Consider the following 27405-nt stretch of genomic DNA (forward strand, 5'->3'; position numbering starts at 1 on the left):
TCTCTGGCCTTTCCGTCTTCATCGTTCCCTGCTCAGTATGTATATATTTAAGAGTAAAGTAACACGTGAGATACATTATTCTCTTAAAAAATACTAATAAAATAATAAATATAGATACGTTACTTCTAAAATACTTTTACAATTAAAGTAAAAAAATCTTAATTTAACTAATTTATCTATGTCTATAATCATAAATAATTTTATTAATATTTTTTAAAAAAATTAATTTATTTAATATATAAATTTTTAGATTTATTTATCATTTTATTCAATATTTAAATATGAATGTGGGCATTTAATTGGTCGGTCCACTCTCTAACTTGGAAGAGTCAAAGTTTTAACAACCACAGTCCACGGGTCACAGGTGCACCTACCTAAATAGCTGCTAATAAAAATTTAATTTGTCTAAAATTAGAGGAACATGATATTCATTCTTTTACTTTTAAACTTTATAAGTAAAATTATAAGGTTATACTGTGTGTACACTAAAATCAGCTTATCAAAGTTCGTCTAATATAAAATATATGTTAAAATATAAATATACACTAAAAATAAATTAAATTACATATGTATTTATTTAGTAGTTAATTTTAGTGACTGATTTTGATATACAAATAATATTTTCCAAAATTTAAATATCATAACAAATATCTGCAATTAATTACCTGTTCATTGTGAATAAAATAATAAGGTATTTTCTTTGCATGAATAAAAATTTCCACATGCATAGCACAGAACTTTTTTTTATTCAATAAAAAACACAAAATAAACGTAATGTTAATATGAAAAGTAGTAAATATATATAGTAATGAGACATATGAATAACGTGGTACTTAATTTTGATTGGATCTCAATTCCCAAAGGAAGAATATAAATTATTCCCTTATTTAATAATCTGATACAGAAACAAAAAAAAACAAAGAAAGAAAGAAAGAGAGAGCGATCAAAAATGGAGGAAGGAAGAGATATAGATCCAAGAAGTGGGTTCTGCAGCTCAAACTCAGTCTTCTACAGCAAAAGGAAGCCACTTCCACTTCCACAGAACCCATCCTTGGACGTCACCACCTTCATCTCATCACACGCCCACCATGCCAGGATCGCCTTCATCGACGCCGCCACCGGCAACCACTTCACCTTCCACCAACTCTGGCGAGCTGTGGACGCCGTCGCCTCCTCCCTCTACGACCTCGGCATCCGCAAGGGCAACGTCGTCCTCCTCCTCTCCCCAAACAGCATCTACTTCCCCGTCGTCTGCCTCGCCGTCATGTCCCTCGGCGCCATCATCACCACCACCAACCCTCTCAACACCGCCGCCGAAATCCGCAAGCAAATCAACGACTCCAAGCCTCGCATCGCCTTCACCATCCCTCCCCTGGCCTCGAAAATCGCCGCCGCCTCCCCCTCGCTCCCGATCATCCTCATGGAGGCCGACACCAGCAGCAGCTTCCCTTCAGCCGTCACCACCCTGAGCCGCATGATGGAGAAAGAAAGCAGCTCAAGCCGAGTCAAAGAGCGAGTCAACCAGGACGACACGGCCACCCTGCTCTACTCTTCCGGCACCACCGGGCCCAGCAAGGGCGTCGTGTCTTCTCACCGCAACCTCATGGCTATGGTGCAGATCGTTCTCGGCAGATTCAACATCGAGGATAGCCAGACCTTCATCTGCACTGTCCCGATGTTCCATATATACGGTAGTAACTACTAACTCACTATTTTTTCTTTAGAAGGTATTCTTAGCTAACAAATTATTACATGCATATACCGTGGAATTTGAATTTGACCTTTTTTTTTCTTTAGAAATAAGATTTTAGATAAACACAGAAACACTATGTCATTTGAGTTATAGTTGATAAATATGACGCTTGCTTAATTAAGGACTTGTTTGGGTGAGTTTTTTAAAAAAGATCTTTTTTCGAGTTATCTTTTTTTAAAAGATCTTATAGAGAAGTAAAAGTAATTTTATGTTTGGATATCTCATGTAAAAAGGTCTTTTTATCAATCAATTATGTTTGGGTATAACAATATAAAAGTACTTTTTTGTTTATTTATTACATGAAAAACATCTTTTTTTTAAGGAAAAAAGATCTTTTAAAAAAAGATGTAAATTACAGCTTCTCAAAAAAGATCTTTTTTGATTTTACTAGTGCTTTTACTTTTACTACTAGAAATTTGCTAAACACGTTAAAAAATAAAAAAAGATCTTTTTTCATTGAAAAAAGATCTTTTTAACAAAATAATGGCGCCCAAACATGCACTAAATCGAGTACCAAATTATTCTTCGTCTTAAATGAGCGTTAGGATAAATTATTGACTAGCAACAGAACTTTAAATAAAACTTTAAAATCTGTGACGAATTAGTTCTTAACTGTATCCAGTTGAAAATAAAAGATAGATAGAAACTAACTGTGTTAATAACAGGGCTGGTGGCGTTTGCGACGGGACTTCTGGCGGCGGGGGCCACAATCGTGGTGCTGTCAAAGTTCGAGATGCACGACATGTTGTCGGCGATAGAGAGGTACAAGGCGACGTACCTGCCGCTGGTGCCGCCGATTCTGGTAGCGATGCTCAACAACGCCGACGCGATTAAGGGGAAGTACGATTTGAGGTCTTTGCATTCGGTGCTTTCGGGTGGAGCTCCGCTGAGTAAAGAGGTGATAGAAGGCTTCGTGGAGAAGTATCCGAACGTGACCATTCTTCAGGGTTATGGCTTGACGGAGTCCACCGGAGTTGGTGCTTCCACCGACTCCTTGGAAGAGAGCCGCAGGTACGGTACGGCGGGGCTCCTCTCTCCTGGAACCCAGGCTAAGATTGTCGACCCTGACTCCGGGCTCGCCCTTCCCGTGAACCGGACCGGTGAGCTCTGGCTCAGGGGTCCCACCATCATGAAAGGTACGTTACTAGGTTAGTTAGTGCTTTTCCTAGTCAACTTTTTCTCTCTTTCTTAACGTTTTTAGTTTTAGCTGTTTTTGGACTTTGGAATTTCTTTATCCTTTTGAGGGGGTAAACTTGGAATTTCTTAATATGGATTGATTATGATTTATCATTAAGATTTAAGAGCTAGTGGATTCCTTGGCCCTACCATAATATAGCGTGCGCATTGATATATCATAAGGCAATCTTATTTATTTATTTAATTAACTTGGAGTAAAAATGAGTCTTTTTTTTATTCATTGAAAGTTGAAAGTTGAAACATATTAGTGGACGAAAGTGTTAAGAGTGACGGTGATGGCGCATGCATGCAGGTTATTTCAGTAACGAGGAAGCAACGGCGTCTACGCTTGATTCAGAAGGATGGTTAAGAACAGGGGATGTTTGCTTCATCGACAATGATGGCTTCATATTTATTGTGGATAGGTTGAAAGAGCTCATCAAGTACAAGGGATATCAGGTATAACTCTTCATATTTGTTGTCAATTATTGTTTTCATAAGAAGACAATGAATTTGTACCTTTATTTCACATTTCATTCACATGCATTGTGTTGTTATTCTCAATATTTTAGGTGCCTCCAGCAGAACTAGAGGCCTTGTTGCTCACACATCCAGACATTGCTGATGCTGCTGTCATTCCGTAAGTCTAGTGTTTCATTCGTTAGGTAGCGTTTGTTTTGAGGTACTGAAATAGAGACTAAGACTCAGTATCATGTTTGTTAGTTCAGAGATTGTTACCAAAATTTCTGTCTCTGTCTTCAAAATTTTAGTATTTCAGTACCTCCAAAAAGTGGAGATATAGGGAACTAAAATTTTTAGAAATAGAGACCGAAACTTTAATAACATTTTATATTTAAAATACCCTCATTTCAATTAATTAATTCTAATTTTATCTTTTGTGCAAATTAAAGTAGAGTTTCATTCTTGTTTTAATTTCTGTCTCCCATTTTACACAAAACAGAATATTGAAATTTATTTCAATCTCTGTCTCTTAGTCTCAGTCTCTCAATCTCAGTTTTTCTGTGTCTGTCTCTCCACCAAATGCTACCTAAAAGAGCATAATTCATTCATTATTCATGTTCCGTGCATCAGGTTTCCAGATAAGGAGGCTGGGCAGTTTCCAATGGCATATGTTGTAAGAAAGGCTGGAAGCAGCATTTCGGAGAAGGAAGTGATGGATTTTGTGGCAAAACAGGTTTGAATCCAATTAACTCTAAGCATTCCTTTTTTCATTTTTGTGAGAGTCTCAGTTACTTTATATCTTGTGTGTGATGCATGCAGGTGGCTCCATACAAGAGAATTAGAAAGGTCGCTTTTATATCTTCCGTACCCAAAAATCCATCTGGCAAGATTCTAAGGAGGGATCTCATCAACCTCGCAACCTCTAAACTCTGAAAACACTTTTAACATTTTTTTTATTCGGGATATGTATGGCTCTCCTGCAATTTTAGTTATTATGCCTTGTTTATATACTTTTTTCAGGAGATTAATAAAAAGTAATAATGTACGTATGTTCCTAATTTGTTTTCTCAAGATAATGTTCATATCTAGTGTTCCTTTAAGAAAATTCAATTATCACATTTAATTTAAATCGACTTATTAGTGCTTAATTTAAAAACGAGAATGTTATGGAATAATACTTTTAGTGAAAAAAATAGTATTAGTTCAAAAATAAAAATATTAGAGACTAATATTTTTTATCAATATTAATTAACACTTTGAGTTTGTTTGAAAAGCTTCAACAACTTTTTTCTGAGCTTTTTACTTATGAAAAGTCACATTAATGTTGTTTAATACAATTTTTTAAATATACTTTTGAATTAATGTCTTACTTTTATATTATTAAAATTTAAAATTTAGTATTTAAGATTTAAAATTGATCAAATATTAAAAAAATAATAAATTTTGTTTGTCATTAATTCAAATGCAAGAAAAGAAATATTAATAGTCTAACCACAGGTAGCTAAATGTGCATTCATAACACCGTAGTGTCAATGGTTTCTCAGATTATAGATAGTGTCAGAGGGGATTAATGGTATGTGTTAAATTAATGATCTCAGTTCTTGTGTGTATGCTAATCTGACTAATATGGAATTTAGTAAGATAAAGGAGTTAAATAACTGAAAAATAAGATTAGTAAGGAATACTCATGGTCATGGCCTTATAATTAATATGTTTTCAATATTTTTATTTGAATTTAATAAAACGAATGTGCACACTACATATAATCATTCGTACTAAGTTCAAACCTTGGTAATTCCAGGCTTGTAAATTCGACATCATGACCAAAAAATAAAGTATAAAAAACAGGTAAGGATGATTATCATTAATCAAACAAAATCATAGCACACCTCCTTATTCTATACTAGATCTTGAATTCGTTCCTTCTATTATTCTTTAGATGGCTCACTGCTCATATAGGGACTGCAATTTCAAGAATAAGAAATAAGCAAAGAGAAGAAAAACAAGAACAAAATAGAAACAGATATGCACAAATCATAAAGAAATATTAATGTTGAGGAGAGTTAACAGGATGATTAACCTCGTGTAGGATAATGCAACTAATCAAACAGTAAAGGAAAAGTATAGGGTACCAATATATTATCTGCCAACTTATTACCAATAATAATTAATTATTATATTTTAAACATATGTATAAAGAGACACATCTAAGAAATACATCTATAAAAACATTTCTATTAGACACATTTATAAAAAATACATTTTTATTAGACACATCCACAAAGACACTTTCATTAAATACAGTCATAAACAAGAGTTGGCAGAAGTTGGCAGAAATATTGTTGGTAACGTAGCGGGATTGAACAGTAAAATGTTAAAAAGTGCTTAAAAGATGCAGCGAAGTTGTTGGTGACCACACACCATAAATAATATCTACTGCACGATTTGGTTTCATCATCTCCTGCCAAAAGGGTTGCCCTGTAACTGTAGCTACAATGGAAATTGGCCAAATGTCACCATGAAGATTATTTTCTCAAGAATGGTGTTCTAGAATTAGCACATATATAGAAATACAAAACAATAAAAAAACGAAGAAAAGCATGAAATTGCTTCTTCACCTTCTCCGAGCCTTCTTCAAAATTTGCCTTCTTTTTGGGTGTCTCATCTTCAATAACACCAGCATCATCACAATTCTTTTTGTGCATCTCTTCTTCCATACCACCACCTTCATAACGGTTGGAGTCCCTAGCTGGTGTGATTCTACTTAAAAACAATTTAAACAAATACAGTTTTGACCAGCAATTTTTTTAGTTTACATACGCTTGAGAAATGACCTTAACATAGATGAACAATGTTAGAACTTGAAAAGAATAAGAGGGATTCAATCTTTACCAATATGCATGAGTGTACTTAACTGCTTATACATGAGGAATTGACACCACAAGAAAACATAAAAACGAAGAGGCAACAATTAAAGGATAGACTTAAAAAGAACAACTAAATGTTTAGAACATCAATCAATATATGAACAAAAATTTGTTATTTCTTACTCGAGTCCATCTCTGAAGCTGGATCCAAGACAGAAAGACATAGAGGCATTTTTTTTCACTCGGTCCTCTAAATCTTGATCTCTTTGCCTTCAATTACAAAACAACAAAACTTTATAGTAAAAAGAAAAAAATAAAATAAAACACAAGTTAATTGACACAGACTTGCCTAAAGTCATCATGATCCTTAATATCACATCTCTCACAGCGTGTAGGAAGTTGAGCAGGACTAAGATCCAAGAAACGATCTGCCAGGAAAAGGTGGGGGAGTCAATGTGTTCAATAATTCGTGATGGTAAAAGTAAAGTTATCAAGAGGGAGAAAAGACTAGAGAAATTCATTTAAGATACCTAGTTTAAGTCGTTTGGCATATGCTACGTGCATTTCATCAGGATTCATTTCATGGACTGCACCAAAAAAATACTTGGCGGAATCGGACTTTTCGGTTGATATAGGCTTCCCCTCCCACATCAACTTATGAAGGAAGCCAAGAGGAATATAAGGTTGAACCATTCTCTTGGGAATCGAGGACGTCGAAAGCTTATACTCATCTTCCTACAAAATAGATAGTAACGAAGAATTTTTTGAAAAAACATTAATATAACGAAAAAAGGTAGGCTCTACATTAAGTAGAAACATGTTTCACATAGGAAAAAATCGAACAATGCTGAGTGTTTTGAAATGGAGATGGTGGTGCATAAGGGGAGAATGGAGTCATTTGTTAGTAAAGGGAAGGAAGGGACATCTAAAATTGTGAAAGAACAAATCATGAAGCAACATGCTAGAAGGAAGATGTAGTTCAAGTTGTGGGTGATGGTGATGGAGCTTGTAATCTTGTGGCAGCAGGGAAACATACATGTTAGAGGAACAAAGGAAACAAAATGTTTGTGTCTTGTCTAGTCCATTAGCTTGACTACTTAGACCTTTATTTTATAATATTTCAACAGGTTTGAGTATGTATGCTGCCATTTAGAGTTTTATTAAGGTGGAAACTCAGGTGGAGTCAACTTCGCAAGTTGATAGCTTGAGAGTCTATAGATGACAATTTAGTTAAATCTATCAAATTATTTAGGGCTTGTTTGGGTGAGCTTTTAAGAAAAAATCTTTTTTCGAGTTATCTTTTTTTAAAAGATCTTATAGAGAAGTAAAAGTAATTTTATGTTTGGATATCTCATGTAAAAAGGTCTTTTTATCAATCAATTATGTTTGGGTATAACAATATAAAAGTACTTTTTTGTTTATTTATTACATGAAAAACATCTTTTTTTTAAGGAAAAAAGATCTTTTAAAAAAAGATGTAAATTACAGCTTCTCAAAAAAGATCTTTTTTTGATTTTACTAGTGCTTTTACTTTTACTACTAGAAATTTGCCAAACACCTTAAAAATAAAATAAGATCTTTTTTCATTGAAAAAAGATTTTTTTTTTAACAAAATAATGGCGCCCAAGCATGCACTTAATAGTTCTCAACTATCAACTTCACAGCTTCCACTTTTTAATAATTAGATGAGAAGAAAATGAACTAACCCCTTCCTTTCGTGTGTCATTGTAGTGTTTCATAGCCAAAATATGCCAATGACAACGACGCTCAAAAATCCCTTGTATCTCTTCTCTGTAAAGGGTGATAAGGGAGAAGTGATTAAGAATATGTATTAAATGTTAATTTGAATTGCATTGAATATGTATTAAATGTTAATTTGAATTGCATTAAGATACTTGGGCGGATTTGGTTCAGTAAGAGTATAGCCTGCATAGGGGACTCTGGCTGCTATTGCTGATGGTGATGGTATATTGCTAAAAATTTTTGGTGTCACATATCTGTGAAGGACAATTAATTAAGAATGAATGTATATGAATGGAATTGATATTGATATCTCATCTAAATTAGGGCATGTACTCACTTAGAAGCCTTTGGTTTGGGAGATATCTCATCTCTGTGAAGGACAATAAATTATATTAACTGAATTGCAGTGAGATATATAAAAATTAGGGCATGCAATGCAAGTACGGACTTAGGTTGGGGAGAAGGAGGTGGAAGATCCTTGTAAATTGTATCGAGAATGCCTGGTTCATAACGAGGATTGAGTGGATCATAACGAGGAGGTGATGCTGCTGATGATGCCGTGTCAAGAATTTCTTGTTTGTCATCTCTGTGAAGGATAAGAAGGAAAAATTGATGAAGTAGATATGAATGGAGTTGATATTCTAAATGAGGGCATCTACTCACTTTGACGGCGAAAAGCTTCTTCCTGATGAGAACGAATTTGCCGATGACATGTCAGATGCGAAAGACGAAGGGGGAGATCCGGGAAAATCCTCTCAATTTTTTTTTAACAATTGAGGGAGTAAAGTGTGATCTCCCACCATTAATTTTATAAATGGGTCCAGAAATAAATATGAGAGAGAGAACAATAAAAGGTTAGAAATCACACTTTACACTCTCAATTTTTTTTTAACAATTGAGAGGATCCATTCCCGGGAGATCCCTCCTCTCAGTTTCAAACTCTTTTATAGTTTTGTTTTTACTTTTTAGCCCCGCCCTATACGCCTTCGCTTTGACATGGGCACGTGGGAAATCAATCCGTTCTTTTTCTATTCACAAAAAAAATCTCTTTTTTTCAAAAAAATATAAATAAGTTACTAACTTTTTTTAAGAAAATATTTAATATTTAAATATTTAAATTCTTTCGCTTAAAATATACAAGGACAAATAAATTTTTAGTTTTTCATTCAAAATATATAAAGATAAATTAATCCTTTAAAGGGACTTAGATGCCTCACTCTTAAAAGTGAGCGATGTTATTGAATTTTTATTTAGTCGAAGACTTATTTATCTTCGGAATAAAAAATCAAGGACTTATTTATCGTTTACTTTTTTTTAGTTAACCAGACCATTTTTATTTTTCATATTTTTAAAGTAAAATGACAAATAGACTTTTCAATATTTATATATTAGAAAATATTATTTGTATACCAAAATTAGTCACTAAAATTAGCCACCTGTAAATACATGTGTAGTTTAATATTTTTTTAATATGTATTTATATTTCAGTATCTATTTTATACTAATAACTGACTTTAATGACTGATTTTGGTATATACTTAGTATAACCCTTATATATTAATCTTTGAAAAAAAAACTACTAATAAAATTCTTTGTGATAACAGATATGGACATAATATTACCGTATTAATTTTTATCATGACGGTAAAATGATTTAATTTGAACATAACTTTTATACGTCTGTAATAGTGGAAAACTTTTATTTTTTCCTTCAAAAATTAATATGTACAAAGTGTAAATATTCAAAGACTTATTTGTTTTTTTAGTTATTTTTATTTGTATTTGATAAAAAGAATGAGCATAGCAGAGATAATCATTACTCATTAGTATAGTACTAACTTCAAAGTTAAAATTTTAAAGCTTAGTAAATTCAACAACTTGATCAAAAATAAAATATACAAAACAAGTAAGGATGATTACCAAACAAAATTATAGCACACACCAACTAAATTAACCAGAAAATCAAACTCCACAGAATCTACAATCAAACACCTTTGGTCCCAAGAAAACTCATACTTTGTCACTCTAAAGACAAGAATTTTGTTTCTACTTTTGCAAGAAGCAGTTGCAACTTGCTTCCCTTTCACTTCTTGCCCATATTCGAGTATCTTCACTAACCATTTTAACTATTTACTATCTCAGAAATGCCATGAATGAAGCTTTGAAGGACATAAAAGGTGGCAAGAACAAGAAGTAGTCAGTAAATCAGTAATCATTTACACATTGCTTCCACTCTTCTTGTCCTTCAATTCGAATCGAAACTGACAACAGTTTGAAGCATCAGAATGTCTAATCCAATATCATTTCGTCCCATTTCGCTCTACTCCATTGCTTTCCATCAGTCCAGATATGTACAACTCAATATTGTATCCTCCATGAGTTCTGCAAGAATGATCTCACCCATTTCGAAACCAACGGCTTCAGCATCAAACCGAAGATCCATCCACATGCTACTTTTTTCCATGTCTTTCCTGACAATTTTGTCCAAAGTTCGAGGCGGGGGTAAGGGAAGGAAATGCCAGCACATTGCTTCCCAAACCTTGACAATAACCACTTTCATATTTGGACTTGGCCTTATGCTAAGATTCTTCACAAAGGATACAAAAGGTGAGACAGCAAAGTAATGCCAACAAACCTCCATCAGAACTTCATTGATACAGTCATAAAGAAGCTTCTGATCATGGCAAAGCTGGTTTGCTGGAAGCTCTTCCTGATCAAACAATGAAGGATCTAGTATCTTATCCGAGGAATGGCATTTCATCAATAATTGATCCATAGTCAATTCAGAGGCTTGCAGGACTGATTTGATGTACTTGTATATCAATTCATTTTCTTCAAGGCAATATTTTCCTTTCTGGATTTGGTTCACAGGTGAATAGTCTTGTTCTTCGAATTCAATATTTAGCGGCCGTACTGCTACTTGAACTGAAAATCAAGAATGAATGTGATGTTAGATTAAAATAAATATAGCAATCAGAAAAAGGTATGCTACCATGTGTTATGCATTGTCAAGAGAAGCATGATATAGCAACCTCCTTAAGAATTAAATTTGCATCCACAGATAGCACTAGTGCAGGAATTCTTACTAGGTTGATATTCGGAGTAACTGGGGCTGATTTCATCCTCTATGAATGGTGTATCAAAAACAGATACAGGACTTGGCCTCCCACACATTTCTGCACCACTTTCTAGCTCTTCAGTTTTCTTTGTGAATGAGGACTGAGATGATGATGGTGGGGTAGATTGTTGGTTTTCGCCTATACCGTCCTGCTGAAGGAACAAATAATAGTTTAGGCTTTAGATACAGTTTTGTGGATATTGAATACAACATAATTACAAAGATCAATTTATTCTCAAACCATTGATTTGTGTAAAAACTTAATGCAATATGAAACATTACTAGAGTGAAGCATTGACCTCAGTAATTTCTAAGATATCACAACTCTGTTCATCATTTCTAATGCTGAGGTGAATTGGTTCTGAGAAAGATTCCAAGATATTGATCTCTTTTTCAGATTCTACATCACCTGCACACAAATAAATTATAGAAACTCCATAAGTAATAGACTAAATGCAAACATGCATGCATCTACTACTTAAATGATAACATTACCTTCGACAACTATCTCGTCTTTAACAGCACAATAGCCTTCTGCTTTATCAACATGACTAAGTTCATCAGGAAAATTTGATTCCAACTTAATTTCTCGTACTAAATTATTAGAGCTTCTGTCACGTATACTTGACTGCTTCTCTGGATTATCAGTTTCCTGAGCTAAATTATTCACAAAGGTTGCCTGTTTGGGGGACATATTGTCATAAGCCTCCCAAGTTTTATCCGAGGTAGAAAATCTTGTCTGTTCAGTCAAAAAATGATGCTCCCAACGCCTTGAAGGACTGCCAAGGGGCGAAAAGTTGTACTCCGGAAGGGATAGAATTCTCCCAAGGGTCTTGGAAATCTGCCTACTCGACATGTCCATGTTCTCATCACTCCTACCTATCACCTCAGACAGATGCTTCTTGGCCTCAGTGTATAAGTGAGAGGCCCTTTTCTTTTTATAACTACCAGTTTCTTGCTCGACAATCAATTCCGGATCTTTCAGTTTAGTAGGCCTTGCAATTTTCTCAAGGAAGAAATGATCTTTGTTAGGAGATCTCATTCCAACATTGTCTTTAAGAATGGCTTTGTTGCTAGGCCTTTGACATTCAGCAGGGTATCTTTTTGAGATGCCTTCAGGATTTGCATGTTTCTCTCTTCCCATTGCATGCTTCAACTTGTTTTTTAAATCTGTAAGCGAAAAATGTGAACTACCTCTTGCAGAAGGACTACTGTGTTTGGCAGTATCATGAGATTGCAGGGATGAGGCAATGTTGTTTCTGGTTTCAGAACTTTGCAACCCCATTGATCCAGGCTTCAGAATTACAATTCTATTTGAAGTCTCAGTTTTGCCATTCTCATTTGTTGGATTTTTCGGCTGAGACTTTGTTTTTTTCCTGAAGAAGTTATGCTTCTTGTGGTTTACAGTCTCCCTTGTTGGTTCCACATTTCTAAAATCTTGTTCGGTGAAGTTGGAACAAGTAACAGAACTATATTCATTGTTATCTCTCCCATGAGATTTCGCAAACTCTTGTATACATTTCAACAAAAGTGAATTTGGGTTTTGTAGAAGTGCAAGAAACAATTCCTTGTCTGAGCTTATAAACTGAAGTGCTTCCATAAGTTCATGGGAATGAAGGTATTTTCTAGCTTCTGCCAGATCTTTGCCATTCAGTATCATCTGATTCACAAATTCATGAATTACCTCTCTTGCAATGTTTTCAGAAATTGCATGCTTCTGGTTTGACTGAGTATGAACTCCTCTATCATTGCCATGCTTCACAGAACAAGACTCTTTAAAGTGACAAAACTCTTCAATTATGTTATCCAGATCAAGATCATCTTTTGATTGCCGCCGAGAGTGTTGATTATGCAAGTACTTGGATTTCATGGTTGCATCCAAATTCAGATTATCAATGTCCATATCACAGCTTTTACTGCTAGATTTCTTTTTCCTTTTGTAATCCGTCTGCTGCGGAACTTCACATCTTAACCTGGATCCATTTGGTTCTACTTTGGCATTATATACATCCTTCTCTGTGGTTTGATCAATGAACATCTCTTCTTCTATGAGTTTCTTCACACTATGCTTAATAGCACCAGTTTTCACTGTTGGCCTCTTACTCTCTCCAGTGTCCTGAAACATGACATATTGATATCAATAAATGCACAAACATCCTTGTAGCAGTAACTGAATTCTTCTAGTCTCCTAAAATTTGTTAACTTTCACTTGTAATGAGTTTCAATTGAATAATACAAGGGATGGCCAGACTCACAAAATTGCCATGAGAAACTTCATCCAAATCGCTCAACATCTCAAACTTGTTCTTAGAAGGCACATCTCCTGAAGGAAAAAGTAATAATTAAATTAATAATTGATATTGATTTATTTTTCTTAATCAAGCACAGCTGCACACAAGTATATTCCACAATAATAATAGATAGGCTATCCTGCACAAATATGATTTGTAGATACTACAAGAAGTTATGATAAAATTAGTCACAAGTATAAGAAGTTTAAGGTAGTAGTATTTGATGTAGATACATGTACAGCATGCATAGGTGAGAAAAAATGAAATATTCATGATTGTAGATAGGGAAAGTATGTTCTGATGAAAAGTTTTATAGCATTCTAGAAAATTTTTTGGAATGAAAAACATCAATTACTCCACAACTATTTGGAACACCGATCTATGAAACTATAATGTTTAACACCATTCTTACCAACAACATGCTTGCTGCTTCGCCTTCTATCTGCAATCAACTTGCGAGTTGAGTGACCATGGCGGAAATCAAACATACTAATAAAGCCCCACATACACCCTGACTTGTCTTTCTCATACCGGATGGAGCGCCTCTGAGACTTCTTTGCCATAATGATTGGGCACAGTTGACTACGTTCTTTCGTCTTTAGGCCTTATTACAATCGTCATCCGAACCACTTCACTGGTAAGATCATGCTACCTGATCAATGAACAAAACCATTAAGCAAATATATGTAGTTAAAAATCATTAGAACACTATGATCACTCCCTTAAATCTAATGCCATAGCTTTGTAGTAAGTATATGAAGAACAATGCTCTTTATGCAAACTTATAGAGAGGATTCAAACATAGCTACAGATATATCATTGAAAATTATCAACTTGGTGAGGTAAAACAGAACAATCATTGGATGGTAAGATTTAGAGGCTACTGAATCAAGAAACACAACAAGAATTTAACAAGTAGAAGATCCAACTAAATTGAGTGGTTACCAATTTAAGTCATGTAGCTAGAAGTCTAGAACTAAACTAGCATAGGAAAAACTGAGATTGATGCAACTAAGTACCTGCTACTATGAGGCTTTTTGAATCAAACAAAGAATCTAGGAATTCAAGTTCAGCTCCCCAAGTTTCTCAACTGAGTGAAGCTCAAGGAGTCATAGTCATCGCTTCCTTTGGAGGGTAAGGTATCAATACCTTGTTTGTTTCTACTGAATTCTAAAAGTTTCCACAGAGAAAGCTGAAATAAATCCCACTCATCTTCTCCTCTCTTCAAAGAAAAGTCCAAACTGATACACAACCATTAATAAGGCTTCAGCTTTTATAATTGGCATGTAATCAAACACTTGCAGCATATTGATCAAACTTGACGGAGAAGATTGATCAAGCTTATCTTCAATAATGTTCAGTGACTCAAACAAATCCAAATTCTATAATCACCAGTTCATGATGAGCTCCATCAGTAGCTATGCACAGCAGAATCCATGGCTGCACCAAGTGATGAATTCATATCCTTCAAAAGTTGATTGAACCATTTAAGCAAATCAACAAACAGAACAGGGGCAATCCAAATTCCCAATGATGTTCCTCCTCCACCAAGAAAAACCAAAATGTATGATGAAAGCTTGGAGCTTTTTTTATCTTTTGTGTGTATGTATGTTTTTTTTTTTCCAATCTCAATCTCAACTAGATAGCAACCTGAATTCTCTTCACTTTAACACTCAAAAATACTTTTTTTTCAATGGAAAATTCTGTATTAAAACACTTGATATTCTATTTACCACGAATGAAAATGGAGACTTTTTGCAAATGGGGGGTGTGTTTGACAGCGAAAAATGAAGAAAAATGGAAATGAAAGCACCGACCCACTAATATTTTTGAGGAATGATTCTGATTCTGAGAAGAAAAAAAAAAGTGAAAAAGGAGAGAAAGAAAAATGGTGGTGACTGGTGTGGTTGGAGAAGGATGGAAAGTGAAAGCTTTACAACAATGGTATTAATCTTTTTAGTATTATTATTAGTATTAGGATTATGGTACCAAATACAAATACAAATACAAATATGACAGTTGAAGTTAGCTAGATTGAAGGCCCCACACAACATGTCTTCCTATGTTGGTGTTTTTTGTAGCTAAAAAATTAAGGGAAAAAAATGAGAAAAAGAAAACTAGGGTGGATCTAAATTATAATTTTTTTTTTAAATTATGAGTAAGACTCGAATTTGCTACTTTTAAGTGAGAATGAGAAGACCAGAGACGAATCTAGAAAAAATTAACAATGGGGCAAAAATATATAAAATAAAATTTATGTATAAATATTTTATTTTATCTTTTTTTTTTCATAGTATACTCTAACATAATATATCAAGGATTAATCTGTCGTGGATCTGAAATTCATTTAAGAGCCTGTCATTATCTAATAAATTATTATATATACAAAATAAAATTTAAATTCTTGATTCTTGCTTAAATGAACTACTGATGTTCTAAGACATATTTTAAATACCTTCTAATTAATTAGTATCATGAAGCTAATTATTATTATTCTTTTAGTTAATTTATTTATTTATTTTAGGAATAAATATAATATAATAAAAAAATAAATATTAACATTTATATATAATTATATTTTTTTATCAAATTTTTTGTGGGGACAAATAACCCCTCTTACTTCTACTTGGATCCATGCTTGAAGAAGACTATACTATTTAAGTTATAGATCGTTGGCGATCTAAATTATAGTTAGTAAATGAAAGATTTATCAACTTAATCAAGATCATTAACTACTACATACACATGAAGAAGACATAACATTTTATTTAAAAAAATAGTTACATATGTTATTAATTATTAAATAGAAATAAAATATTTAATTTTTATGACAATTATCTTAAGATTTACAACATATCATGAAACAATAACTAATTAGGTGATAACATAAAATATTTTAAACAAGGAGTAGAACTCACTCTTTAATTAAGTCTTATCTAAGCTTTTATATTTTGTTTCTATATGAAGAATTGATTTCTTTATTTCATTAGACTACAATCTTGTTAATTAAGCTAGTTTCTAATTTAATAAGGAGCACCAAGTTTGAAACCATTTTATTTTTATTTTTGAGTAAAGTATCGTTTTTGTCCCAAACGTTTGGGGTAAGTCCCAAAGTTGTTCCTAACGTTTCAATCGTCCTATTTAAGTCCCTAACGTTTCAAAATTGACTCAATGTTGTCCTACGGTTAAGGATCCGTTAATAGAATTGACGGCGGGACAAAATTGAGACGATTTTGAAACGTTAGGGACTTAAATAGGACGAAAACATTGGGGACAAAAACGATACATAAAAATAAATTTTATTTTTATCCTTCAATAATTTTAATTTTTAATATACATAATATTCAATTATTTTTTAAATTACAATTAATCACATTACTTTCATTCTAAATAAATTAATTTGTTTATAATTTTATTCTTAAAGTAATGTAATTTTTTTATAAATAAATAAATTTTACACTTTCATTCTAAATAATGTAATTTTACTTTCATTTCTTAATCACATTACTTATAATTTTTTTAATAATTTTACACTTTCATTCTAAATAAATTAATTTTTTTATAATTTTACATTTAAAGTAATGTAATTTTTTTTATAAACAAATAACTTTTACACTTTCATTTTTAATAATGTAATTTTACTTTTATTACTTAATCACATTATTTTTTTTATAATTTTACACTTTCATTCTAAATAAATTATTTTTTTTTATAATTTTACACTTAAGTAATGTAATTTTTTTATAAATAAATAAATTTTATACTTTCATTCTAAATAATGTAATTTTACTTTCATTACTTAATCACATTATTTATAATTTTTTTTTTATAATTTTACACTTTCATTCTAAATAATGTAATTTTACTTTCATTACTTAATTACATTACTTATATTTTTTTAATAATTTTACACTTTCATTATAAATAAATTAATTTTTTTATAATTTTACGCTTAAAGAAATATAATTTTTTATAAATAAATAAATTTTAAACTTTCATTCTAAATAAATAATGTAATTTTACTTTCATTACTTAATCACATTACTTATATTTTTTTTTATAATTTTATACTTTCATTCTAATCACATTACATTATTTATTTAGAATGAAAGTGTAAAATTTATTTATTTATAAAAAAATTACATTACTTTAAGTGTAAAATTAAAAAAAATAAATTTATTTAGAATGAAAGTAATGTGATTAAGTATAAATGTGATTAAAAATAATTGAATATTATGTACCGTAAGAAATTGATATTATTAAAGAATAAAATTAAAATTTATTTATATGTTTCGTTTTTGTCTCCAACGTTTTCGTTCTATTTAAGTCCCTAACGTTTCAAAATCGTCTCAATTTTGTCCTGTCTTAACAGGCAGGACAACATTGAGTCAATTTTGAAACGTTAAGGACCTAAATAGGACGATTAAAACGTTAGGGACAATTTTAGAACTTACCCCAAACGTTGGAGACAAAAACGATACTTTACTCTTTATTTTTTATTTTGAATGAAGTTCTTTTCTATTTCATGTTTCTAAAGTTGACAAGTCCAAACCACTATGATTGAAGTCATCACCACAATATCCACAAAAACAATGAGAGAGATTGAGAATTTGAGATCACAAGAGGAAAAGAATTAACGTGTACGCCACTAATTTGAGCTTTAACTATGGGATTTCTCTTATTCAAATGATAATTTTACATTGTGCTTGTAATCATAGCTTGTCCATACCTATATTATTATATAAGTAAACCTTAAATTAAATTAAATAGTATATATAAGAAATTGAAATTTAATCACGCCATGGCAATTTTTAATTAAAAATTAAAAATATAGAAAATTATTACAAAATTTTAAAGTTAATTGCTCCCCTATTTAAGGTAGAGCATATAAATGTTGCTTTTGGGGCCTGCGTTGTTATCCACTCCTCGCACTATGATTAATTCACCCTTTCGGGGAGACACATTGAAAAAGAAATAATTTTCTTTTTTTCATAGTCTTCTTATGAAAAAAATTTGAATTGAAATATTTGGGCTTTCCTTTTTCCTGCCTTGAACAAAATGTCATCTCATCATAGAAAATTGAAAATAGAAGATTTCTTCTTTTATTTTGTGGTAGTATTACACAACCTATAGTTTCTAATATAGATAATAAGGAGTTACTTAGATAAAGACATATAAAATATCTTATTTTAAAGATATTTTATAATAATTAAAATTTTACATATATAATTAATTGAAAATTGTGTTATTTCTATAAAAATTAGATCAGACAAATTAATTTGGCCGAAAATTGATGAACTAAATTTAAAGTAAAACTAAATTAATATTCTTTTTTATAAAAAATGACTACAATAATTGAATAATTTTATTTTAAAAAATGACTAAAATATTCATAATATATACATAATAAGAATATTTTAGTCATTTTCATAATAGAGATATTATAGTTATTTCTTATAAAAAAATATTAATTTAGATCGGTTCAAGATTTAGTTCACACCAATTTTTTGGTCAGATCAATTTATCTAATCTAATTTTGACAAAAATAATACGATTTAATTGATTATATATATTGAATTTTAATTATTAAAAAATATCTTAAAAAACGTTCTAAACATCTTTATTTAAGTGATTCTCCAGATAATAAGCTTAAAAATTAATATTCCAATCTTAATTAGGCTACTATATACTAACTATATCATGGAAAATACATGCATATTATATACATTTTTTTTATATATTATTAAATAAAATACTATTTTAATTCTCAATATTTGAAATAAATTCTAATTTAATTTTTAATATTTTAAACATTCTATTTTAATATATTAAAAACTAAACTAAGATATTTAAAAATGTTAAAAATTAAATTAAATTTTAACTTAAATATTAAAAATTAAAATAATACTTTATTTTGTATTATTTATCATGCTCTTCAATTCTTTTCATGTACTTAACTTTTCTTTTCAAATACATCTCCTAAACTAACAATGAAGCAAATAGTATATATATAAGATCCCCAGGTATTAATTTTTTTGTTTTTTTTTTTCCAATGAAGATTTTTTGGCCAAAACAAATTTACTTCACTATTTCAACCGGCTAGGGAGGAGATTCGTATTGTTCTAATTAAATTATATATTAAAAATAGTAATGAAAGCGTAAGTGTGACTTAACTGATCAAATCACTTTAGCATAAACATTGCTTTTTTTGACCCGGTAACTTTCTTGTGTTAACAATTATTACGATAAAAATGATTATGGAGTTCTAAATTCGAATCCTCCGTATTATAACAGGGAAAAAGCAAACTTAAGTATATGAATAATTTTTTAATTAGCAAAACTGGTACTTTTGTTTATTGGTTTTGAAATTTAATGGCCGCGCTTACAATATTAAATATCATAATCATGATGTACCAAATTAGAAGAACAGAATAAAGTGAAAAGAAAATTAAATAAGAATAAGAATAAGTTAAAGTGATTAGAAAAGGAGACCTCATCATAATATATAATGCATGAGTTTAAGGAAATGTAGTAAAATTAATAGCACAAGACTAATCATTAAAAAAATGGACTTAATTGAGAAAACAAAATTAAATCTTAAATAAAATGTATTTACACAAAATAAATAAGTAATAGTAGCTAGTTTGCAGATCAACCACTAAAGTTTGGTTCAATGCTTAACCAAAAATGTTGGGGTTCAGACCTGAACCTAACAAGAAGAATAATAGTGTAACATATGCTTATAGCTTTGTGACTAACTGAGATTGTGTTTAATTTTTTCTGTGACTTAAATAAGCTAAAAAAAGAAAAGAAAAACAAATGAACTGTTTAAATAGAGGGACATATTTAATTAAGATTATTTTTAAATTCCTCCTAAGAAAAAGGCCACTTGATGAAGTTGTAATTTTATCGTCATTTTTGCTATAGTGTTTGTCATTATATTTCTATCTCTCATAATTAAACGAAAATCAATACATTAATTCTAATACATGATATCCCTTATTTTAAGATGATGTATAAGATCATGTTTAATTGTACTTTGTAGGATCCAACTAATTAGAAAATCAACAATGCTAGGGAACCAAGAGGGTATCAGCAAAAAACCAACCAAATGCCTCTGAGTGAATCTAAAACTTCTACGTGAATGGTGTTTATGCTAGGCATTAGGTTGTTTCTTCTATTAAGTATCAGAATGTTTCTTTTTCATACTAAATAGATGTTCTTTTATATATTTTATAAAAATTTTTTATACTAAGAATCGGGATTATTAAAAGTTCCGTGATCCCCACCCCTATTTCTCCAATATATCATTTAGAATTTTAATTTGGGATGAGAAGCAATTAATATCAAATATTATAAATTAAAACAAATAAATTAATTAAATATAATTATAAATTAGTTAAGTTATTTATTTTTTGGCTGATCACCTCTTGATTCGATATACTTTTCCTTAGAAAATAGAGGAAGTAAACCCAAAAAAAAAAAAAGGTAAAAACTGGTTAGATGCTTTATCTAAATGTTTTGCTCCTAACATGTTTCATTAATTGGCTAATAAGGAAAGAAATTAAAGCTATCCTTAGTTGTTGGAAGATCCAACAAAAGGGAAGAGTTTGTGTCATTAACTTCTTATGTGATAGTTTAAGATTATAAAAAGGGCAATTAATTGCTTCCATTTAGAGCAACACTACTCTAGTCAATTAAAGTAACAAAGTATTTAAGTTAACCAAATATCATATTAAAATTGAGCGACTCTATCTCAATGTTAAAATCTAATTCAAAAAGCAATCAACATAAACTTCATACGTATTTTGTTCCTACTTGTAGCACTTGTATATCAAAGAAAGTTGTGGAATCTATTGGAGCCATCGTCCATGGATATGATGCTTTTGTTATTAGATAACAAAAAGTCTTATAGTGTCACATCTTTTGGGACCACATATACCTGGAATCTTATTCCGAATTAACTATAGATAATGCATATATTGGTGCTTATTATATAAAAAATATTTATAGTAATAATAGACTAGATAATATAGGAGACTCTTGCTTTTAAAATAATGTATAATGTTGTTGCACAAAGTAAATAGGAAAATAATCTAATGTGAGTACATACATGGTCCAAAAAAAAAATTGAATAATATTACTCAATTTTAGTTTAAGATAAATTCTATGCAGAAATTTTTAGACAACAATATTTTTAACCATAAATTAGTATTTGTTCGTTACCTGAAGATTTCGAGTACTCGACGGTTCGGGTGACGACGAAAGGGTGAGTGGGCGGGACTCCAGAGTGACTTGGTGCGAGTTTTCGGACGTGAGTTGGAGGCTGGTGATGCCGGAGGTAGAGTGGACGAAGAGGGGGTGACCACCTGCAAAAACACTCCGACGATCAAGTCAGTGTTCGTACGAGGTGATAGTCAAATTGAGTAAGATGATGCGTATCTTGGGGGAGAGAGCTGACTTTTTTCCCTTATATACTGTGCGGGCCCATTAAATGGCCTAGCCTACTGGCCAAGAAACTTTTGTGAGCTGTCCTGGTCCACGTGGAGGGAGCAGATCGCTCCGGACATCGGGTCGGGATTTCGGGTGCTGCCCAATGATACCGACCCGACCGGTTTGCTGGGCGTGGTGACTTGAGCCGTAGTGGCAAGTCGCGCCTGAGGGGCCGACCCGTCGAGTTTCCTTATCCTGGTGATTCGGGCATGGGTCGGAGGCGGTGTCCCCGACTCGCCGGGTGATCGGGCTAGACCTGTGTGGGTCCGTAACAGTATTCTTTTAAATATTTTATCTTTATTAACTTTTTAAATATTGTATAACTAATATATATATGGAGAAAAAAAAAACATTTTTTATGGAGTATTTAAGAATTTGTCCTACTTTGTAAAGAATCTTTGAACAAATATACATATTTAAAATTATAAAATACAGCACTAAATTACTCATAAAACATGTTTCTTTTAATTAAATTATTAAGGCCTCTCTCTCACATTTTTCCTTTCCATACACACACTTGTACCTTTTTACTTTGAGCATGGCAGCATTGAGAAAACAGTCTTTTACTTTGCCTTTAACCTCAAGGAACTCTATATAATTAAAGGTATGAAAGATTGGTGGTGGGTGGTGGAAACCTAACACATTGAGGACCACCAAGAACTAGGAAGTGAGGAACCACTCCAAATTTAATTATTCATAATAAAGCATACATTGTCATCACATGCAAATGCAGATATATCGAGCCATTTTGCCTTTCATTTCAATCTTATTCTCTTTCACCTTTCTCTTGAATTTGTGATATTTTTTTACTATAGTAAGTTGCATTAGGGGAAGGAAGGTGGATGAGTCAGTCAATTGGAAATTCTGCTGATGAATAAGGTCATAGTTACTTGCTGAATTCTCAATCTATCTATAATCTATGTACTTAGGTTGTTAGGTTTATGCTATGTTTGTCCAAAGGGATATTAAGCTGATGGTAGTTAGCCTTTTGTGAACTTTTTTTTTTTCTTTTGTCACTGGGGTTCCTTTTTTTCCCTTTTCTTTCTTTCCTTTTCACATCAATATTTGCACTATAAGAAGTTTGGCTTTAGATCAATATTTGCACTGAGTCTAATATAGTTATTATAGCTTTTATAAGAGTTTTGGTATTTTTTTTTTCTCGTCCCATCAGCTAATTTGTTAGTTGTGTTACATCAATTAAAGTCTAATATAAATCATAATTGTAATTTATCATGCATTTATTAGTTAGGTCACTTTCAAATTAAATGTTGTCAATTTTATGTTATGTTTAAGATATCCAATTATAAGCGTTAAAAGCTATTTTCATAACATCACATCATCTAAAAATATACCGTTAATTATTTTATAAGATTTTGGATTTTTATCAATATAATATTATTTGACTTTTATAATTGAGTTACACGAGTTTATTAATTCTAGTGATTCCAGCATGAAATTATGTCAGTGACAAAGCTAGATATATCCTCCAGTACTAATCATAAAATCCATCCCCTTGGATATATTGTGTGTGAAACTTGTAGTGTAGTTAACTTTATTTCTCTTTGTCCAACTCCAAGCAATGCTGCCTAACTTTCTTTTGACTAATAATAATATCAGGTAGGCTAACTCCAACAACTGGCTTTTAAGCTTTGGATGCCCCTTTTTTGTAATCTCTATCGTTAAAAGTGATCTCAATCCATATGCTATCTAGAATAATAAAGTAAAAGCAAAGTTGCACTGCACTGTGGGGATAAATAAACAAGACTTGAATTGAGATGGGACCAAAATCATTAACAACTGTCCTTGACCAACATGAAAAATTCTTGATAAAAAACTAACAAATTAAAATTAGTTTACGTTTCAACACATTTATTTTTAAAAAACTTAAATTTTGTATTTAAAACAACCTTAACAAATACTTTAAGAACACCTATTTGCAATACCCTTATTTTGTTTACGTTGTTGGTCAATAAAATTTAGAAAAAAAATGGCAAATTATTACATAGTATAACATATGATCAATTTTTTTTACATATTTGTGACCATTTTTATTTGTTGCTTGTATATATTGAGAAACGCTCTGGGACTGAATTAAATTGCTTTGGACAGTAACGGGCTATGATACTACACACTGGACTCGTTAGCAAATATAAATTTCAAGCCCATCCCAATTCCTATTTTGTTAAGCCCATCCCAATTCCTAAAACTAAAAAAAAAGCATGTTGACATTTCTTTTACAAAAAAAGCCATGTCGACATTATCCGACTTTATCAAAAGCGAGAACTTAATTCCCAAAAAAAAAAAGCAAGAACTTAATGATTGATGAAACATGTTACATAGGCATAAGGCACACTACATGATAAACTAGATCACCTAGCTTTGTTGACCCAAGAAAAAAGGGTCACCTTAATGGCTAATGCTTTTGGTTTGACATGCGAGACATGAAGCATATGAGGTTCGTAATAAGCTTAATGATTAGTAATTTGTTTGCTCTGCGTTAAGCTATGGAATAATGAAGCTAAAGCTAGTTAAGGATTCATAAAATCCGAACCTCTTGTGAGCTAAATAGAAGAAACAAGAAATGGTATATGTATATGGGAGTTTCCTTCCACATCTTAAAGCAAAAGTCTTGCCTGCAGAAATGGCATTCACATTCTTAAATATTAAAGCAGCACTTGAAAGAATAAATGAACTTGTAAACTATGGACTTTTGATATTTAAACCTTGGCAGTTGGCAGACATATTATGTAACTGAAAAAATAAGAGTAGAAAGAAAAATTTACTTTCAGTTGATGATTACAGCATAAGAGACCTTCTCTTGCGCCTCCTTGCTTTCTCCAAAATTCGCTGGGTTTCTTCTTGTTCTTCTTTGGTCAAATTAGCAAATAGGTCTGCTCCATTTCCAGGAAACACATCTTTAGTGCAGTTATTGTTTCTATTAAAATAACGATTCTATATTGTATTACTATTATTACTAAACTGAGGATTCAGAAAAGTATTGCCAGAATTTTGATAGAAATCATATTAACACTAGGAAAGAATTTCGTGAATGGAAAAATAATGTTTAATAACTTATATTGAAGTGAGTAAAACAGGTGAAGGAATGAAATTAACAAATTAACAGAGGAAATGTCCTCAAATAGTCTCAATACAATGTAATATTGCTCAATAAATAAATTGTATAAGTATGAGATAAATGAAATAGGCAAATGAGGCAAGTGTGGTGAAAATTCAACAATCATCCATAGCATCAAGGGCCTATTGGAAAGGTAACTGTCCTAGGACATAAATGCCAACATTGGGAGCCACAAACTTATATGGAAAAGGAGACAAAAAAACAAAATGTCCAATTTTCAGTTTACTAAAAAGTTGATAACAATTAGGACAAGGACAAAAAAACGCTTCTCTCTATTGGTTCAGTGTTTGTATTATTTCATTATTTGTTCTAAGAAACTTACCAAATACACTCCCAGTATCTCGGCAAGAAAAGAAAAGCTCAGGGAAAAAGAATTATTAGTCAGAGGGAAAATTTAAACAAGATAAACAGAGGGAAGATTGTACCAATTGGCCGAGGACGAGGGCCTAGCACATACTCCTCCAATTTTGTATTGGGCTTCCTCACTCGTGTGCTTCTCCTCACACCCTCATTCTCTTGGCTAACTGCTGCTTGACCCTCACTAGTAACTAACTTTCTGTTAGTGATTTCCCTTTTTGTTCCTTCTGTGTTGATGTCAGCTAAGACATTCTTTTTGCTCAATGCATTAGCTACAGTTATATACATTAGAAACCAAACAATATGGTAACCTACTCAACTAACTATTAATAGAATAACTAACTTTTAATGTCTGATACTAGGATATAAAAGATTTCATTATTATTTTTGCCAAGTACCTTCCTTTTCTTCAGCCAAGCAGGAGAAACCTTCCTCAAACTCTTCATCAGATTCAATGACAATTGGACTGTCTCTTCCACCCCTTACACACTGTCATTCAACCATGGAAAAAATTCATAAATCATATATAAGATTTCTCAAATTAATTAGGAGAAACATTTTGAATGAAAATGAAGTGAAAGCTGTCACAGTCAAGTGCAGGAAGCAAGACTACCAAAACTAATTTGAGTTAGAAAGTGCGCAGCTTTCTCTGATCAAGAAACCATGATTGGGATGATAGACAAATTTTGAAGATACCTCATTAATGGATGGTTCCTTTTGCTTGTAGTTCTTGGACATTCTGTCTGAAAAGGTGACTTTCACTTGTTTTACTGTCTTCAAACCTCCCATTTCTACCCCTGGAGCTACAGTATCTTCTAAGCTCATAATACCTTTACTGAAGTCATGAAAAATCTTCTGAGCGTTCACAACAAAAGCATTTTCAAAGTGCAGAATTACCAGCAGCAAATAAAAGCATTAATGATATGTGGAAAATCGAAAAGAAAAATAGTATAAAAGAATCATAACACCTGAATAAACACAGACATTTATCAGCTAATATGTAAAAGTGGATAAATAACAGTAATAACATTCATGATTCAAATCTCTTCACATTTGTTGTGAAAACTGAAAAGCATACATGTTCCTGTAAGCAAAGCTTAACAAAGGCTTTCATTAACTAATATAAATAAAGGTATGGAACTTCCTGATTGGGAAGACACATTGGTGTTATACTATTATAGTTATAGGCAAGAGTTGTGCTTACTTAGCAGGAGGCTGATGCATTTCTGGTCTGGCAAACTGACTGCAAATATTCTGCCAGCTAGAATATATCAGATTTTTTCCCCCTGAAACTATGCTGCTCACAGAGGGACCAGGAAAAAAAAAAAAAAAACAAGAGCAAGGTAATCCCTTCACAGTAGGATTTTTTTCCAGAAAAAGGTACAAAATAATCTTCTTTTTACCATAGGAACTATCAAGAAATTCTGTTGAGTTCATAAAGCACCTTTGAAGATTGATTAGACTGTATCAGATCCTTGTCGTTAAGATTTCTAATAGTACGAGAGATTTCCTGCTCATAAGTGAAAGTTTCAGAGTAGAGGTGAGAAAAATGAAAGAACATGCAAGCGAGATGAGGCCGTGACAGAAAACAAATGAAAGGAATTTTAGAGGTTAGCATGCAAAACCCAAAAACTCCCAAATGGGAAACAATATACAATTGACAGTCTGGTATAAGGAAAATTATATAACACTATAAGAAAGTTGAGTTGCGATACTTATAAAGTGATAATGACATGTAGAATTCAATATTATGGCAATTAAATGAAACAGAAATGTTACGGGACTGCAGGACACGTTTAACAACTGGAGAATAGGGATGGCATAGTCTATTATTCCACAAAGTATAACTATGTTTTCCAGTATCCATCATATCTACAGGACCAAATTATTTACAGAATCAGGACTAGGTCCAAAAACTAGTATGAATATTCATTTCACAGAACTCCAACCAGTACTAAAACTAGAAGAAAGCTGAATCTTTAGATGTGGCAGCGGAAAATTGTGAGAAG

The 27405-nt window shown here is 31.9% G+C and overlaps 4 protein-coding genes across 14 annotated transcripts; 1 reads left to right on the forward strand and 3 right to left on the reverse strand.

The window, feature by feature from the left end:
• Positions 1 to 688: 688 nt before the first annotated feature.
• On the forward strand, positions 689 to 4449 carry LOC112726266 (probable CoA ligase CCL5). Its single transcript, XM_025775588.3, has 6 exons — positions 689 to 1691; positions 2419 to 2889; positions 3243 to 3388; positions 3502 to 3569; positions 4022 to 4124; positions 4211 to 4449. Exons 1-6 carry the CDS (start codon positions 950 to 952, stop codon positions 4322 to 4324), a joined length of 1644 nt encoding a protein of 547 aa, XP_025631373.1. The 5' UTR covers positions 689 to 949; the 3' UTR covers positions 4325 to 4449.
• Positions 4450 to 5090: 641 nt separating this feature from the next.
• On the reverse strand, positions 5091 to 8937 carry LOC112726267 (uncharacterized). Of its 8 annotated transcripts, none has more exons than XR_011868989.1 (11): positions 8665 to 8844; positions 8450 to 8587; positions 8339 to 8371; positions 8154 to 8255; positions 7965 to 8049; positions 6789 to 6993; positions 6604 to 6686; positions 6442 to 6528; positions 6010 to 6151; positions 5813 to 5875; positions 5091 to 5353 (listed from the first exon to the last, which is right to left on the reverse strand). XR_011868989.1 is itself a non-coding variant. In XM_072210016.1 (11 exons), the coding sequence occupies exons 1-10, from the start codon at positions 8712 to 8714 to the stop codon at positions 5846 to 5848; spliced, it is 951 nt and encodes a 316-aa protein (XP_072066117.1). In that variant the 5' UTR covers positions 8715 to 8937; the 3' UTR covers positions 5091 to 5353; positions 5813 to 5845. The 8 variants fall into 8 exon arrangements, 6 of the variants coding, with proteins under 6 accessions (XP_072066117.1, XP_025631375.1, XP_072066119.1 ...); XR_011868990.1 differs by having other exon boundaries at positions 5813 to 5881; XM_072210016.1 differs by having other exon boundaries at positions 6608 to 6686; positions 8665 to 8937.
• Positions 8938 to 9807: 870 nt separating this feature from the next.
• Positions 9808 to 15392, reverse strand: LOC112726269 (uncharacterized). 4 transcript variants are annotated; one of them, XM_025775593.3, is made up of 8 exons: positions 14803 to 15347; positions 14430 to 14651; positions 13823 to 14062; positions 13375 to 13442; positions 11615 to 13235; positions 11419 to 11528; positions 11088 to 11271; positions 9808 to 10926 (listed from the first exon to the last, which is right to left on the reverse strand). In XM_025775593.3, exons 3-8 carry the CDS (start codon positions 13971 to 13973, stop codon positions 10340 to 10342), a joined length of 2721 nt encoding a protein of 906 aa, XP_025631378.1. In that variant the 5' UTR covers positions 13974 to 14062; positions 14430 to 14651; positions 14803 to 15347; the 3' UTR covers positions 9808 to 10339. The 4 variants fall into 4 exon arrangements, with proteins under 4 accessions (XP_025631378.1, XP_072064601.1, XP_025631380.1 ...); XM_072208500.1 differs by having other exon boundaries at positions 11088 to 11268; positions 14803 to 15315; XM_025775595.3 differs by having other exon boundaries at positions 11088 to 11268; positions 14430 to 15392.
• Positions 15393 to 24201: 8809 nt separating this feature from the next.
• LOC140177253 (uncharacterized) lies at positions 24202 to 26232 on the reverse strand. The gene is made up of 5 exons (XM_072210422.1): positions 26093 to 26232; positions 25795 to 25885; positions 25465 to 25668; positions 24687 to 24794; positions 24202 to 24536 (listed from the first exon to the last, which is right to left on the reverse strand). The coding sequence occupies exons 1-4, from the start codon at positions 26219 to 26221 to the stop codon at positions 24700 to 24702; spliced, it is 519 nt and encodes a 172-aa protein (XP_072066523.1). The 5' UTR covers positions 26222 to 26232; the 3' UTR covers positions 24202 to 24536; positions 24687 to 24699.
• Positions 26233 to 27405: the final 1173 nt, after the last annotated feature.

Source organism: Arachis hypogaea, chromosome 12, assembly GCF_003086295.3.
Source record: "Arachis hypogaea cultivar Tifrunner chromosome 12, arahy.Tifrunner.gnm2.J5K5, whole genome shotgun sequence".
Classification (NCBI taxonomy): Eukaryota; Viridiplantae; Streptophyta; class Magnoliopsida; order Fabales; family Fabaceae; genus Arachis; species Arachis hypogaea.

What these genes read in the sequence shown, in the direction of transcription:
- LOC140177253 (XM_072210422.1), bottom strand. Translation starts at nt 26,221, where the DNA reads ATGAGCTTAGAAGATACTGTAGCTCCAGGGGTAGAAATGGGAGGTTTG. An exon ending in AGGAACCATCCATTAATGAG is followed by an intron (nt 25,886 to 26,092) that starts GTATCTTCAAAA and finishes GTTGAATGACAG; the next exon opens with TGTGTAAGGGGTGGAAGAGA. An exon ending in CCCTCGTCCTCGGCCAATTG is followed by an intron (nt 24,795 to 25,464) that starts GTACAATCTTCC and finishes GAAATGGAGCAG; the next exon opens with ACCTATTTGCTAATTTGACC.
- LOC112726266 (XM_025775588.3), top strand. Translation starts at nt 950, where the DNA reads ATGGAGGAAGGAAGAGATATAGATCCAAGAAGTGGGTTCTGCAGCTCA. An exon ending in GGGTCCCACCATCATGAAAG is followed by an intron (nt 2,890 to 3,242) that starts GTACGTTACTAG and finishes GCATGCATGCAG; the next exon opens with GTTATTTCAGTAACGAGGAA. An exon ending in TCAAGTACAAGGGATATCAG is followed by an intron (nt 3,389 to 3,501) that starts GTATAACTCTTC and finishes TCAATATTTTAG; the next exon opens with GTGCCTCCAGCAGAACTAGA.
- LOC112726269 (XM_029290466.2), bottom strand. Translation starts at nt 13,973, where the DNA reads ATGGCAAAGAAGTCTCAGAGGCGCTCCATCCGGTATGAGAAAGACAAG. An exon ending in AGACGAGATAGTTGTCGAAG is followed by an intron (nt 11,529 to 11,614) that starts GTAATGTTATCA and finishes ATTTGTGTGCAG; the next exon opens with GTGATGTAGAATCTGAAAAA. An exon ending in TTACTCCGAATATCAACCTA is followed by an intron (nt 10,927 to 11,087) that starts GTAAGAATTCCT and finishes CTTGATTTTCAG; the next exon opens with TTCAAGTAGCAGTACGGCCG.
- LOC112726267 (XM_025775590.3), bottom strand. Translation starts at nt 8,714, where the DNA reads ATGTCATCGGCAAATTCGTTCTCATCAGGAAGAAGCTTTTCGCCGTCA. An exon ending in AGAAGCTTTTCGCCGTCAAA is followed by an intron (nt 8,588 to 8,664) that starts GTGAGTAGATGC and finishes TATCCTTCACAG; the next exon opens with AGATGACAAACAAGAAATTC. An exon ending in AGCTTCAGAGATGGACTCGA is followed by an intron (nt 6,152 to 6,441) that starts GTAAGAAATAAC and finishes GTTTTTAAGTAG; the next exon opens with AATCACACCAGCTAGGGACT.